General features: G+C 38.6%; 1 protein-coding gene across 4 annotated transcripts in view; it reads right to left on the bottom strand.

Annotated features, from left to right (window-relative positions):
- Positions 1-17345, bottom strand: part of helz (helicase with zinc finger) — a 69159-nt gene that overhangs the window by 23811 nt on the left and 28003 nt on the right. For all 4 annotated transcript variants that reach the window (XM_077211652.1, XM_077211654.1, XM_077211655.1 and 1 more), the window contains exons 17-21: positions 12888-13006; positions 9315-9460; positions 6068-6215; positions 5721-5904; positions 2648-2876 (exon numbers count right to left, since the gene is read on the bottom strand). In XM_077211652.1, coding sequence (XP_077067767.1) covers positions 2648-2876; positions 5721-5904; positions 6068-6215; positions 9315-9460; positions 12888-13006 — 826 coding nt within the window. The remainder of the gene's footprint in view (positions 1-2647; positions 2877-5720; positions 5905-6067; positions 6216-9314; positions 9461-12887; positions 13007-17345) is intronic.

Below are 17345 nucleotides of genomic sequence, written 5' to 3'. Positions count from 1 at the left end.
CGATCTCCGGATAAATAAAGGAGTTTATTGATTTAAAAACAATTGAATTGCTTCAGAATGAACAGAACTGTGTCCATGGCAACACTCTGTTTTCCATGGCAACGGTGTGTTATATGTAGCAGTGATCTGTTATCAAGAAATAGCAGACCGTATTCAATATTAGTATTCAACCAAGCCATGTAACAATAACAATTAAACTACAGAGCTCCAGCAATAGAATAATATGTAAGCTATTAGTAATAATAAAGCATTTTAACATTTAAGCTACAGAGCTACAGCTTCAGCAACAGAATACCATTTAAGGTCCAGTACAGAGGGGAATATAGCTAGAAATTACCACTGCATTTGTGTGTCTATAGGCTGATGCTTCTAGAAGTGTAAGGTACAAATTATGCCATAGCCTGTCAGTATTAGACTAACCTAGTCTATCCACCAAAATCTAGATGAATAAACGAGGTGACATTGCTAATCGAGAATTGATATGCTGATTTGGCTAACAGCAGCTACATCAGTATAACAGCTTGCTCCCAAAACACAGCAACGTACTTACTGCTTTAACGTTAATCTGAACAGCAGAACTTTAGTTAACTGCTAAATGAATACATTCAATGTAAATGTAGCTAGCTAGTTAACTCTGGCAGCTGAAAATCGATTGACCGTGTGATAAAAATATCAGTTATCGTTAGCCGTTAGCGCTAACGGAGTTGACTACAAAGCAAAGCAAAAAGACCACCACTTGTATGATTTATGAGGCGTTTGTATATAGGTTATGTATATAGGTTATATAATTTTAAAGATATTTTAAAGATAATTTAAGTTTATTTTACACACTTTAAGCATTATCGTATCACATATCGAATATCGCATTATTTAATGAGTAATCGCACTTTTCTTCAAAATCGTGCAGCCCTAGTATGGACATTACACGTTATACAGTAAATTCAGTTACGGCTAGATTCCGCGATTCTGTCAGCACTTTCCGCATCACAAGAAATCATAAGGCCCTACTCATACTTATGATTATTAGGGTTGGGCACTTTTTCCTGCAACCATGCGTTCACACCGCCGCCAGCGAGAGCGTCAAAGTGGCCGGAAGTCATTCATTTTCAATGAGAGCTGGCGGCGAGCTCCTGCGCGGCAAGCTCCGGCGAGGCACGTCTTGGACTGTGAGAGCGGTGACGAGAGTTGAAATCAGGTCAACTTTATGGAAATGAGCTATGACGCGGTCCGGCGGCAACCAAACAGAGTGTAGAAGTGCTCCGTTTGAGAGGATTCCAGAGAACACAGTATTTGGTTCCGATCACATTAGTTCCCAAGCAAAAAAGAGGAGAGGTTGATCATTTGAATTTGATAAGAAGGCGCGCACACTATTTATAGGCAAGATTTTCGCGCAAGAACACTTGTTTTTCAGCAGGAATGCAACTTAGAATAGCACTTAACCATGAACACAAAAGCCACACCACAAATGGCTTTTAATTGGTTTATTTCGTTAGCAAACATGTCACTATAATTGTTAAGTTCTTTCCATTGATCAATTTACTGCACAAATAACGATCGACATGCTTGTTTGCTTTGCGGCCCCTATAAATAAAGTTTTAAAAGCCCAAGCATTCGATCTACGTCAGAGCATCAGAGCGTCCACGAATCTTTCCACGGCGTCGCTGGCAGGGTGGAGAGAGCGAATTTTGCACTGAAGCTGGGACGGTAAACAAGTGCATTAGCTTAACATCGTCCTCCTAACAGAACCCTGAAGAGAGGTGCCAAAAGATTTGATCTCCCTTCTGTAGACGCGGTGTCTGAAGCGTCCGTGCGTGAGGAGCGTATTAGTCCAAGCTGACAGCGGTGAAGTGCATGATGGGAAGGCACAGGGACAGCTCTTTCTTCATGGACTCTGACTACACAGGTACTCACCAAAGTGAGCCACTGTCTGCCCTGCTTACAAATCTAGACAAGCTTACCCACAAAACACAAAGCCCTAATCACATCACAAACTCAGAAAACCTTCAGATGATCGTGAAATGATTCTTTTCCCTAAGATCACCAAGACTGAATGTATACAATAATAACTGCAATATTGTGAAATATTATGATGAATTAAAACAACCGTTTTATTTTTTTAACATAGCTTAAAATGTTATTTATTCCAGTGATGGCAAAGCTGAATTTTCAGTCTTCAGTGTCACATGATCCTTCAGAAATCATTCTAATATGATGATCAAGAAACATTCTGATTATTATCAGTGTTGAAAACAGTTAAGTACGATTTTATTAATTAATACTAAGAAATTCACACTTTTATACAGGGAGAAGATGCATTAAAAGGATTAAAAATGACATTCATACTGTTAAAAAATATTTATATTTAAAATAAATGTCGTTTTTTTGTACTTTCTATACACCAAAGCATGAAACAAAATGATTTCCACAAAAATATTATAACAACAACCATAATTAATAATTAAGTAAATCAGCATATTAGAATGATTTCTGAAGGATCATGTGACACTGAAGACTAGAGATCATAATACTCTTCTTTCAAAAACATTATTCCATACTTTTAAGCAGTAGTGTAAATTGAATAAATAAATAAACAGACCTTCACTTCAGCAAACTAAGTGGTTGAGGCATTTAAAAAGTGCTGGGTTACCTGCAGCGCCCCACTGAGCAGAGAGCGATGGGGTCTCCCACCACGGCCACCAGGGACTGCGCTCGAGTGATGGCGGTGTTCAGCAGCTTGTAGTTGGAGAGGAAGCCGTAGTCCAGGTCTTCAGTGGAGTCCTCCACCAGCTGCTCCTTCCTCTTGATGGCTGTCTGCTTGTGTTTGCAGGTGTGACGGGTGCGGACGGTGCTCAGGAACAGCACCCGGAACTGCTTACCTACGGACAGCAGGAGATACGTGTACTTTATATGCAGCTAACCGTGCTGACATCACACATTCGATAAAAAGTCAACATGAAACCAGTTTTACTTCGATGAAATCTGCAGAAAAGGAGAGTTGGTGTTTCATTAACATTAGTTCGATACATTAGTTAACATTAGCGACAAACAAAAGTAGCATTTATTAGTCTTAACGATAGATTTTACATTTACTAAATAAAAGTCGAAAGTTTTATCTGTTAACATTAGTTAAGGCACTGTGAATTAACACGAACAATCAACCGTATATTTATTAACAAAAGCTTGTATTGTATACATTAGTTGTAACATTAACAAGAGTTAAAAAATGCTTAGTTCAAAATGCTTAAACAAAGTTAGTTCTAATGCATGTAAGTATATATGTTACTCACTATATGTAAGAATTACCACATATAGCATTTACCACATTTACCACAAAATAGACTCTTTATTATTTATTTGTGTATAAGAGCAGTTTTGTATGTTACTAATTATTCATAATATGCGTAAGTCCACAAGCATTATTTTTGTATGAAAGCTACTGGTACATAATTCTATATTTTTGTACGAAAGCTGTATGTGATTTTGCTAGAGCAAAATGTTTATTTATTTTTTTGTCTGAAGGATTATATTGCTCATTGCACATAACAGGAGGATATTAGTTAGAGAAGTCTATTATTTTATGTTAGAGATTCAGAATATGCTGAAGTTTGTATTTTTACATTTACTACAAGTATGCTGCTAGTACAGGCATACATTTCTTTTCCTGTTGGATCTTTGCAATGTTGGGACATATGCTGGCAAATGTGACTTTACAGTTGACTTGCCAAATCACTTTCATTTGTTTTATTAATAAAATATACTGGAAGTAAATTCTTTATGGCTCATTGTAAATACTTTGCTTTAAAAGTACCAAGTAGTCACACACAAAAAAAGATGCATCGATAATCGTTTTAGCATCGCAGTCTCTGAATCGTAATCGAATCGTGAGGTGCCAAGAGATTCCCACCCCTAATCTGTATTTATCTCCTAATCCGTGCACTCATACTGTATTTGAATATAATATATAGCCAAATGTCCAGTAAAGCTGTTCTCATTTCCATATTTTCTGTTTGAAAATGGAGCGAGTATGATATAAGGACTGACCACATGATAACCAGCAATTCAAAAAGTCACTAGATTTGTTGCTAGTTGATTTTTTTTTGCTAGTCATGAACCCCCATTTGTGAAGCCCTGTTGTACACCAATGAACAACTTCACAGTAAGACTTGGAACGAAGGGGCATCAAGAACTTGGGGTTAAATTTTATTTCATGTTGACCCTAGAAAACTGGAAAGCCAAAAACATGCAATGAATGTCACTATAACAACAGAAGATCTCTCTATGAATTACGACAAAAGCAGAAGTTACAGTGACTTCTTGGTGCCCAGCTCAGATTGGCAGCCAAGCAGAACATGACTCGGGTAATGATCACTTAAGATGAATCTCTGTGCCAAACAAGCACCTGAGATACAGGAATTTCTCCATCCATTAAAAAGGTGATTTCAATGCAACAGGCTGAACCAAACGCCATCAATTATGCACAAACCAATCTGGCTTTTTAAACGAAAACCCGGGGGACACCGGGATCTTCACCAAACACACATTTGGCAGGCTAAATTACTGTCTTGTAAACGGTCTCTCTCTGCCACCCGTCTGGGCAGACACATGGGGTCTGGTTTAAAACCTAGTGATCTTCCAGGGGGAGCATTTTAAAGGCGTATTCACAACGCGAAAGATGTTCCAATAGTTAGGTACCCTAATTATACTGAAAATACCTCACTTTGACAAAATTGTGAGGTAGGATTTAATGTTTCCCTCCCAGGGAAAGCAATTTTTTCCACTGGTCAGCGGAAACATAAATCCAAGATGGTAAACTATCAGGGCCACATGATTAATCGTGATCACGATTTCTGCTTCTCTCGATTAACTAAGCATAATCAACAGAGATATTGGCGTAGCACAGGACATTTATCCTGAAAATGCTTCTTTTTTTTTTTCATTTGACATTTCCGTTATCTTGCATTGGCAACAAGCCTCCACGGTTGCCAGATGTCAAGAGTTTAAATCCCCGAATCATAGCTTTTCTCTTAAAATGGATACAATTTCTGCCCAGTGTTTTACTTAATCTTCCCAAAATGTATGTTGGAGTTGTAACAATCTCCACTGCAATATTCTGCTCATTATTATTCAGCAAGTCTATGTTCCTTCACGAGGCCGCTTGTGCTAAATCTGCAGGCAAACCTTTTAAGTGACGAACTGTGATAAATTCAAATATGAATCTCGACTATATTGTTTGTGATTGCTCAATAAATTCAACCTCTGTATGACAAGTCCATGTAATGATGTTTTGCCCTCGCATCGTTTTGCCCTTCAACATAATGAAACTCTTCCAGGCCTTACAACTGGTTTTGTTTAAGGGTGAGCATCTATGTCATGGAAATAATTACCGGTCTACAAACCAGGCGTTTAAGGAAAGTGTTTTCTGTTGAAAAGATTAGCTTCATTTGGTGTGAACATTGAGCTTTGTAACTTTGCAGATCGTTTACATGCGCAGAAAGCTATATTATACACTAAATAAAAATCATGATAGGTGCCCTTTACCAATTCTCATAATGCCCTATCACCCTATAAACTATTAAATAACATGCATTAGCATGGAAAATAGCTAGTTTTAATTTTGCATGCTATCATGATTTTCTGCAACAAAAAAACAACAATATAATTTTGGCCATTAGGGCATATTAAAGCACACTTTAGAATTGGTAATAGCATTTTTCACTCACCCTGGACATTGAGCACTCTCTCCACGCTGACCTCTGGCATCCTCTTCTTGCGGAGCTCGGCTCTGATCCGGAAGACCTGGTCGGCGTAGGGCGAGACCACACCGATACTCCCCTCGTCCAGCTTCCCCCAGGCCACCGGCCACTTCTTCCTCATCTCCTCCACCCGCTCAACGATCTCAAACACCTGACAGAGCATTCCCAATGGATTCTCAATGATAACGGTCCGATACACCCATACATCTATTCAATCTGATATCAGGCCTGTTCGCACCAAATCTAGTGCACTAAAAACTACATGTAACAGATGAAATGAGAAAACAGCTTGTCAATGGTTATGTTGGGGTTACCTCAGCGTTGTTGTAGTAGGCAGTGCTGTTCTTCTCCTGGACATCTTCTCCGCGGGCAGTGAAGAAGGTCAGAGGGTAGAAGTCCTTATGGGGCGGCTGCTTCCCGCTGGCCATCAGTTTGCCCTCGTAGAAGAGCTCAGACGTATAGCTGCAGTCAGCCAGAACACACAGTCAGCACTGACAACCTTAAAATAACCATTCAGCTCCACTATCAAGACCTCGAACTCCAAATATGAAGCTAAAACACTAGAAGTTTTCAAACGCTGCCAAATGTATTTATCAGTGCAATGGGTTTATTAACACTTTTTGTTTATATTCCACAATTACACATTGGTTGAATTGCATATTACTCACTCAAACGTTCAACAGCACAATATATGCAGATTATATGCAAAATGATTCAGGAAAAAAAAAACGTCATGCAAATTTCCGTGTTGAAGACACTCATATCCATTTTAATTAACAATTTGACGCCAATGCTGTCCAATCAAGGACGTTTTAGTCATTATTTCTGACTTCTCAAAAGCGTAGAGCACTGGGAGGCATCGGGAAGAGGCTATCAGCGAATGCCTGAACACATCCAAAACAGACTGGCACTTAATTTTCAACGCCCCAGCGCTGGCGTCAACATGGCTCCCGCCGCTCAGAGGTGTTCCATCTTTGGCTACCATCTTTGTTCTGTTTTGTCAGATTTCCATCTCGAAACATACATCTTGGAGTTCAAACAGGGAATCACTGCATATGTGTTACTATTGGCACTGACTGTACCGTCTGAGTTGTGCGTATGTGGCAATAGACCTCAATTTTTGCATGCAATACCTTGTCTGTCCATAAGGAAAATCGTCTCATATTATATTTATAACATGGATTGAAACAGATCCCACTGAGGATTATGTCTGGATATATTTACATAAAATAATATAACAGTGGGATTCAAAGTCTGGGTCCACACTGAAAATCTGTAATTCAATATGTATTTTAAAAATGGAAATACAGCTTAAACCTTAAAAAAGTAAAACCAATAAAAGTTGTGTGAAATGAATAAGAAATATGGTTCTGCATTTTTTTAAAGACATTATTCAAATGAGCACGTTTGTGACATTGAGAATAGATGTTCGTCTCCGCTGAAGCTTAAGATACTCTTTGATCGTTTTCAAATCATGCTGGAGAACATGATTATCGTTTTTGACACACACTCTTGTAGTTTGAGTGCTGCTGTCATAAAACAATACTGTATTTTAATATTATATTTTAATGCAATTGCTTTCCGATCACAGAAGCTATGCGTCCCCCCACCACGTCTCCCCAGATATTTGTCACTTTAATGAATATTCTGTCATAAATGTCAAAAGTACTCATTTTCACAAGAGAAATTAAACTGGGAAATACTCCTTTAGATTTGCTGTGTTTTGATGTTTTATGATCATATTCAGCTTCTTCCCACAATGATCACTGAACCATCATTATTGAACCATTTTTGGGTGAATTTTCATGGGCAACCAATTTTAAAATCTACCAAAATACAGATTGCGTCGCTATTGGCAATAACATCACCAAGAAAATGTTAATATAGCTTTAAATGTCAACTATGCTCAAACCTGTGAGTCAGGTTAAAAGGGCAATATAGTATTTCTGGTGTTATTTTGGTATTAACTAATTTTTTGGTTTTCTAATTTAATATATTCTTAGTGATATCTTAAACTGCAATTTTATTCAGTGTTTGAGGAAAAGGGTAACCTGTCTATGTTGGCATTAGGGATGGCCCGATACCGATACTGGCATCGGGTCGATACTGTCCTCATATACTCGTACTCATAATAATTCGCCGATACCACGTACATTTTGCGAAACGAAACTGGCCGCCGCGAGTGCTTTGTCGAGGTGAACTGAGGCATAGGGATGTGCACTCCCAACGCAATAGAGTGCGGCGCGGCACTAGATCTGATGGCCGAGTGCGAGCGCGGGCACGGTAATGCACTCACTCTGTGTGTGCGGGTTGCGGGAGAACAAAACGATTCGCGGGACTCCCGCAAACTAGAAATATCTATGAATAAAAGATATTAAAACTAATAGATTTTTATTCATCTGTTGCAGAAAAGCAAGAATAACAACTAAAACAAAATAGAAACGATTTACAGGCCAGAGTTTCTATTCATAACATGTTTGCAGCGTTGAGCGATGTAGCCAATCACAGACATATGTGTTGATTTCTTGAACGCAATGGCCAATCAGAAGCATTTAAGATAGACTCTCTTCACCGCTCATACCTTTTTTATTCAGTGCTGAATTCTGTATGTTGGCAAATCCTCTAATTATAACAGTGTGTGGATATTATGAAAGATTCATTGTGCAGTCAGCTTCATTGATAATAACAGAGATGTGTGAGATCGCTATGAGCTGTCAGCTTTTTAGGAATTAGGCTATTAAGGGAGTGCACTTTGCACGCATTCAGTAGCCTGCTTGCTTTTATGTTAAATTAAAAGTGGTTTATGTGTTAGTAAATTTATTATTTTACTCATTATTATTTATTTTTAGACTCGTTTAAACAAGCAGAGAAGAAAATAAAAACAGTCTTCTAACCTGTTTTCTAAAATAGTCTTCTGTCTTCTTTTCTGGGAGCCTATAGATACTTTTGCGGTAGAAATATCGGTACTCAGTATCGGCAAGTACACAAATGTAAATACTCGTACTCGTATCGGTTTGGAAAAAATGGTATCGGGCCATCCCTAGTTGGCATCTGCTGAAACTGTCCAGATTCAACAGTAACTTGAATATACAAAAACACTTTAATCAAATGTACGGCCTTGGACAACAAAACATATGGGAAGCATTTTCTCCATTTTAAAAGTTGATGAGTCGATATATTTTTCTCTCCCAACCATTTCCCAACCATCTTTATACCTGCAGTACATACATACAGACATATAATCTATCTACATAGAAACCAACCTAAAAGTTAAATGGAGAAAGATAGAAGCAGAAATGGAGAAACAGACAGGAAAGAGAGAGACGTAACACAGAGAGAGAGAGAGAGAGAGAGAGAGAGAGAGAGAGAGAGAGAGAGAGAGAGAGAGAGAGAGAGAGAGAGAGAGAGAGAGAGAGAGAGAGAGAGAGAGAGAGAGAGAGAGAGAGAATCTGTTGACAGACGTGTACGTAATTATGTCGGCAACGACACAGCCCTAGTGTTTTGTGTGTTTGCATGTGGGTCTCTCCTCAGGAAGAGTGGTGTGAAAAAGTTCACACCTACTTGATGATTGCCTCATGGGAGCGGTAGTTTTCGCACAGCATGATCCTGCAAGGGTACTCGGATGGGTAATGCTCGTACAGGCGGTCCAGAAGAGACACGTGCAGATTCCTCTCCCGCGCAAACTCGCTGTACACAAACGGACTGAGCTGCAGGGGGACAGGAGACCTCAGAGTCACAATTACATGCGTTACACTACACACACGCACGCACACGCACACGCACACACACACACACACATCAGCGGCCTTTGGATTCACAAACTCAAGCCAGATGTAATGCGTCTTGACCTTCATTACTGGATTAACTATTTCTTGAATCTAATCGTTGAATGATGTATTGGCTAATAATTAGCCTTTTGATATTTGATAAAAGGCTTTTCTTGCGATCTTGATGTGTACAAAAACAGAACAGTGATGAGTGTAAGAGCAGTGTTATCTTAGTATCATTTACATACTGTTTTAGTATTTATTAATGTTTTTAACTAACTTATTTTTATACTTTCAGTTTTTTGTTTTAATTATATTTTAATTTTAGTCATTTTATGTGCTTAGGGCTTTTTCTTGTTTTAAGGCGAGAAACGGCAGGGAAAATCATAGTTTTTTTTCCACTGGTCAATTTTGAGATTTTGGAATATTTGTCTTCAATAACATGTGTTCTTTCAGACTTGTGGTGAAACAAAGTCTGAAATACATTTAGGTCTTTATTTTACTACACGTTGTCTGTTTGCGGCTGTAGATTTCTCATAAATTCATCAAAAGTTGTCGTTATAAATCATCCCGCTGCTTGGCGATCGCGATCTGCACCCTGTCGTTAGAAAGCTCTCTCTCTCCTGTGCAATGCTGTCAGATCCAAATATGGTAATTTCCTTTTTATCAGCAGCCAATCGTGAAAGTAAAAGGGGGAATTTAACTCTAAATGCGCAATCTCATTGGCTGATGCCAATTTCTAACAACGTGATTCTCTAAATGGCTTTTCTCTCATACTCCCAAGTCCAAAATCTCCACTTCAGTAGCACCTATATACACCAAACTTTCCAGTCTTGTACCTAGTTATATTATGAAGACATTTACAGAGGGATTTGTAAATATATTATTCCTAGCCTGATATATATATATATATATATATATATATATAACATGTTTTTCAAAAAAACATGGCGAAAATAATTTAAAGTAACACCAGGTAACTTTTCAACCTTCATAATATATTTCCAAGTCTCTTGTGATGGTACATCGACTTACAATAGGTTGAATGACACGTCTGCCATAGCCTGACGGGGTCTGTAGCGTTTTTAATCGTACTTTTAAACTTCGGGTTTCGGGTAGTAACCGTCGAACAAAGAGAACTACAAAACTCGACTGCTTTACGGCATATACGTCACTTCCACCACCACCCCCACTTCCTTAAAATCGCAGGGCTGTCAAGTGTCACGCATTGAGCGTGACAGTCACTCATTTCGGTCTTTTGCCTCAAGCTATAATGCAAATCGATTTGTAAAATTTGCAGATTTATTTATGGTAGCTTGATATTATAATATTGACGATATATGGTTATTATCTACCACTCAAACATTGCATTGAAGTATCATATAGATTCAGTAAAACGGTAACCAATAGACTAGGCCAGTGGTTCCCAAACCTGTCCTGGCGACCCACCAACACTGCACGTTTTCTCTGTCTCCCTAATCAAACACACCTGATTCAACTCATCAGCTCATAATCACATGGGTTAATGAGCTGATGAGTTGAATCAGGTGTGTTTGATTAGGGAGACAGAGAAAACGTGCAGTGTTGGTGGGTCGCCAGGACAGGTTTGGGAACCACTGGACTAGTCTACTGTAATGACACTGGGTTGTAAACGTGATCATCGCGATCATTTGTCGTTAGAAAAAAAATAAAACCCATGAAATTATATTCATATGACATGCTGAAATATATGCCACTGTACCTGGGATGAAGACATTTCACACGCGACGCAAGCAGAACACCTGCATGTGACCTCCTCCTACAGTGTTCAGGGCTATCATGGTTGTCAACAAATGCACGATGACAGAGTTTACGACAGTAGTAGAGGACAATACTGTTTCCCAACTGTAGGGGGACCCCGAGAGCAAAAGTTACCTGGTGTTACTTTAAGGCTATTGACAGTATATTCTGATTTTCAGGACAACAAAAGTAGATATCCATAAATCCCTCTGTATTTTTCCCCCATCTAATATGTGAACACAATGAAAAATTAATTTTGAACCTGGCTTTATCCAATACTCAGATTTCGTTTTTTAAAATATATGCAAATTAGTGGATATTTAATTAGATCATTCCTAATTTGCATATTTAAACTCTAAATTAGAGAAGACTTTTAATCCATTTTTTTCTCATCTTACTGTAGGTAATCAACTGGGCAAGTTTCATGCTGATATCTGCTAGTTAAAATTTTTACCCTATTCACCTGTAGTGTCTCGCCTTAAATGCTGCTAAATGGCTTTAATTAATTTAAGTTTTAGTTTAAGTAATTTTAGAGCCTTAACTTGTTTTAGTTAAGGCAACAGTTCTAACTTGAATCTTTAAGTATGTTTTACTTTAATATTTATATTTTATTTTTGTTATATTTTACATATATATATATTTTTTTACTTCAGCTTTATTTCAATTACTGAAAAATGATTTTCAATAGCTTTAGCAATTAACAATAACACACCACTGCTTCAGATAATATATCTGTTTTTTATTTTTTCAAATAGGTTTACATTTTCAGTTTACAGCAACCCTTACTGGTCAACAACTTCTAAATAAATGATTGTCCATTCCTAAATGATAGATTTGAGGCCCACCTCCACATGAGAGGAAGTACAGGTAGGGTGTGAGATGAATTTTTAATGCAGCGGGAAATGAGTGCAGCTGATGAGGTTTCTATCTAATTGGCACTTAATTAGAAGCCCATTGGTTCCACTGGGTTCTTCACGCCGGAGACCAACTCTATGTGGCGGAATAAATCCTGCCTTTTAAATAAAAGAGCCAATCACCAATTGGTAAAGTCATGGCATCACTGCAGCTAGAAACAGTCAGTGTTTTGAAACGTGTGCTTATGACTGCACATGTGCAATGACTGGTCCAGCCTGAAAAATTGCATTTTTTGTCATTACTTGAGCATTTAGAAACAACATTTATGAGACAGTTGATGTCAGATTTCACTGGTGATTTTAAATATGAAATTTAATTGTAAGCTTGGAGAACAGCTTTAGAGAATTTGATGTTTCCCCATTCATTATACTTGAAGGGACTTTGGCTCAGCGTTAATAAGCAGAAATATTTGAATCTAGGCCAAGTTTTTGTGTTATAGTTAGTTTAGTTCGAGTTCTAGTTAACTAAAACATTCATAAATCTTCACTTTTCAGCAAACAAAAGGAACCAAATGAGTCAAAATTCCTACAGTCTGGCAAATATAGGGTCCTTTTGACTTTACGGGTCAAACAGGGTCAATTTTAAACCCAATTCTCTGGTTTCCTGTTTTTAAATCACATAAAGAGCCTTTGCAATCTTTTCGTTTCCAGTGCTGATGTCATCGCTCAGGTACCTGCATATGGTCTCCTGCCAGTACGACTCGGGTGCTATTAGCCGCCAACGCCAATGGCATGATGGTCTCGCACTCCATGGCTTGGGCTGCCTCGTCCAACAGGATGTGTGTGAAGATCCCTTTGGAAACACGCATACATGGGAATGAAATATTAATTACATGGAGCTTCACAGGAGAAGGAATTAATAATAGATAACACGCACGCATCAGCAACCATTAACACAAAAGAATAGCATCCAGCAGAGGTTGTGAGACGGATAACTCTCAGATCTGTCGGGCTGATGTATCAAAACTTTACACTATATTCCCTGTTATTTTCCATGAAACAAAATTAAGCAACTTCATGACAATATCAATGCAACTTTTTGTATCATGTTCACCAAAGATGTATTTATTTGATCAAAAATACAGTAAAAAGAGTAATATTGTGAGATATTATAACGATCGGCGTATTATTCGATAGTCAAAATTTTGGGGTATTTTGGATTTTTGGAAAAACATACTTTTGCGAACTAGTCCTAGGTTTTTGGCCCGATCGGAACCAAATCAGTGCAGAAAGATTCTCTGGGGTCTAATTTTCAATAATTATCAAAAAAAGTAAAATTTTTGATTCGCCGTCTCCAAAGGCTGACAAAACGTTTAAAGTGGGCGGAGCCACTTTTCCTCAAATGGCTGTAACTAGTGATTGGAATGAGAAATTTTCACAAAATTTGGCACAAATATGTAAGAGCTCATTCTATGGTTGTGTGAAAAAGCACATGGTGACTGGCCCCTTGATGGCGCTATAACATGAAAAAAACTAAATTGGCACGCGGTGTCCCTGTCCAAGGTGCCAAGACTGACTTTAAGGACAAAAACGCTTTCGGCGGTGGCCAGTGAAGTTTGAGCAAACAAGGTTATCAGACTATCATACAAGGTTAACAGAGGCAGATCAGAACGAAACTCGCTGGGCCTGTTTGACTCAGGGCCCTAGAGGCCTGTGAGAAATTAGAAAGAAATCGTCCAGGGAGGCTCATTCGCATTTTTCATGTGCGTAAAGAATAGTATATCACATGTTTTTTGCACTCGCCCATGACATTCATACCACATGCTAGAGCTCCTCATTCTGAGCAACTTTGCCTCTAGGACCGCCGCTGTGAATCGTTAAATTAGTTTAATATGGGAGGTTATTTAAAACACCAACTTAACTAGCCCTAGGTTTTTGGCTCAACCTCAATAAAACCACTGCAGCACAATCCTCAGGACTCTCTAGGTCAAAAGTAATCAAAAATATTTTTTTTTTACTTTGGCCCTTGGATAGCTATAGCAGGGTCATTTAGAAAAAAGGACTTGGCCAAGTCCTCCATCAAATCCCATCATTCCTCAACAAAAACTCTTCCGCTTGTTCTTAAAAGCTGAATAATTCAAAATTAACTCAATTATTTTGACACACAGAACACAACAAAGAATATCGTTTACACGTAGCGCGCCGATTCTGCGTGGTACGCAAGGCTCTCGCTCTCTTTCTCTTTGCGGGTGTGTGAGAAACCCAGTGCTCTCAGCAAATCGACCGCGATTTGTGCGCCGTCAAACTAGACTGTAACGTTAAATCGAATAATTTGTGACCCGTCACGGAAACCAGTGACACAAGTAGGCAACACAAGTTGCGAGCAAAATGAGAAAGAAGCGGTTTTTTTTTTTCAAAATTGGTGATTTCCGCTTTTTTGCAGAATCTGTTAGTTGAGATCATGAAGAAGCCTCTCCATGTTTGAGATAACAGTATTGGTATATTTAAAAGCGTACATTTTGAGGTTGAAATCGGCTTGTTTTTCGGAGATTCTAGCATGCAGTAGGGGCGTGTCATTGTCTGTGTGTATTTCCATACTGAATAGCCGCCGGCGCTTTTGCCCCTGCCCCTCAACAGCGTGGCTACTTATGCAGCGCTCTGGCCGGCTCTATCTGATATCAAAATTCAATGAAGATGGACGCCGCAAATATTGCTTGAATACGGCAGCTCGGCTCGCTGACAGCGGTGGCATATGTGACGTCCCGATTGCTTTGAATGGGGAACGTTTTGTGAACAGGGAACAGACTTAATGGACTGTCAACAATCTCCATAGAACATGAACTGGCACAGAGAATCGAAATATAGGATGCAGTTAAGACCTTTGCTGCGATGAAGGCCCGCCGTGCGCGCTTCTGAAGCGTAAGTTAAGCTTCATTTGCTCTTTAGTCGTTATTTAAGATGCTGAGCCTGCTGATGATATAATGTGCTTGCGGACTTGCGGAAAGTGGTGTAAAGAGATTTGCAACAGTAATTTGAGGAAGTGAAATGTGATTATTTGGAAAATTCCTGTCATGACTGCTTAAAGAAAAGGAAAAAAAGCTGTAAAGCACAGGGGGAGCTTTACAGGGGGTATGGCTTATCTAAATGAGATGTAAATGAGCCCTATTGTCACTCCCAGCAGCAGAGACAGGTGAGAACTGCACAATCTTTAGAGGTCGTTTTCTAACCTTTTAGCTTTTTTTAGTGCCTAGCTTCAAATGGCCACAACTTCTCCAAATATTATCAGATTTCCACGTGTTACACATCGTTGGAAAGCCTGTAGACTACACTTTCAGAATCTATGAATACCTCAAAATGCCCCAGAACCGACTTGTCCCTAGTTTCCGTGAGTGGTCACCTTTATTAGCCAATGGCTAATGATAGACATTACTTAGTCGCCAGGAGTGGTTGTTAACTGTTAAAAAGCTTTTAAAAAACGTGTATTTTCATCCGTGAATTGCCTGTAAATGGCATTTTCTATCTCTTATCTAAGTGGTTACAAGCTTGTTAAGTAAAATATAATACCATTTTACACATGTGCTTAAAGACCTTAAAGCGCTTGAACCCTGATAGTTGCTGCTTGCAGACATATTTTCTTTTACATTTTTCTTTGATGAATATAAAGAAAAACAAAACAGCATTTATTTGAAATAGAAATCATCTGTAATATTACAAATGTATTTACTGTCACTTTTGATCATTTTAACGTTTGCTTGCTGAAGAAAACTATTAATTTCTCTCCAAAAAAATCTTACTGACCCCGAAACTTTTGGATTGTAGTGCAAATATCAGCACTGGGATAGTCCTAAAATGGTTCAGGTCATACTTAGGAGGCAGAGGTTATTATGTGAGTATAGGAGACCATAAGTCTGAGAGGACATCCATGACATGCGGAGTCCCTCAAGGCTTAATTCTTGCGCCACTCCTATTCAACCTGTACATGCTCCCAATGAGCCAAATAATGAGAAGGAACCAAATCGCTTACCATAGCTATGCAGACGACACACAGCTCTACTTATCCCTATCGCCTAACGATTACAGCCCCATTGACTCCCTTTGCCAATGCATTGATGAAGTAAACAATTGGATGTGCCAAAACTTTCTTCAGTTAAACAAAGACAAAACTGAAGTCATTGCGTTTGGAAACAAAGATGAAGTTCTCAAGGTGAACGCATACCTTCAGTCTAGGGGTCAAACAACTAAAAATCAAGTCAGGAATCTGGGTGTGTCTCTAGAGTCAGACCTTAGTTTCAGTAGTCATGTCAAAGCAATAACTAAATCAGCATACTATCACCTGAAAAATATTGCAAGAATTAGATGGTTTGTTTCCAGTCAAGACTTAGAAAAACTTGTGCATGCTTTCATCACCAGTAGGGTGGATTATTGTAATGGACTTCTCACTGGCCTTCCCAAAAAGACCATAAGACAGTTGCAGCGCATACAGAACGCTGCTGCTAGGATTCTGAGCAGAACCAGAAAATATGAACACATCACACCAGTCCTCAGGTCTTTACACTGGCTGCCAGTTACATTTAGGATTGATTTTAAAGTATTATTACTGGTATATAAATCATTCAATGGCCTAGGACCTCAATACATTGCAGATATGCTCACTGAATATAAACCCAACAGATCACTCAGATCATTAGGATCACATCGGCTAGAAATACCAAGGGTTCACTCTAAGCATGGCGAGTCTGCTTTTAGCTACTATGCCAGCCGCAGCTGGAACCAGCTTCCAGAAGAGATTAGATGTGCTCCTACAGTAGTCACATTCAAATCCAGACTCAAAACACATTTGTTTAGCTGTGCATTTACTGAATGAGCACTGTGCCACTGTTCGTCCGACTCTTTGCACTGTATTTTATTTTATGTTTTAATTACTCTGATTTCATGTGATTATTTCTGTATTTTATCTTTTATTCTAAACTGTTTTAAGTATTCTGATTTCTTTTGATTATTTTAATTTCTTCTATGTAAAGCACTTTGAATTACCATTGTGTATGAAATGTGCTATATAAATAAACTTGCCTTGCCTTGCCTTAAAATATGGTTCCTTGAGGTTATTTAATGGAAAATTAGTAGTTTGAAGTCATTTTGAATCTAATTGGCCCCAATGGCTGAAATTATGGTTCTTCTCTGAAATCAATCTC

The sequence above is a fragment of the Siphateles boraxobius genome, unplaced genomic scaffold (assembly GCF_051911475.1).
Source record: "Siphateles boraxobius isolate OS27281-9 unplaced genomic scaffold, OSU_SipBor_1 66, whole genome shotgun sequence".
Taxonomy (NCBI): Eukaryota; Metazoa; Chordata; class Actinopteri; order Cypriniformes; family Leuciscidae; genus Siphateles; species Siphateles boraxobius.
This window is presented reverse-complemented; position numbering and strand designations above follow the sequence as displayed.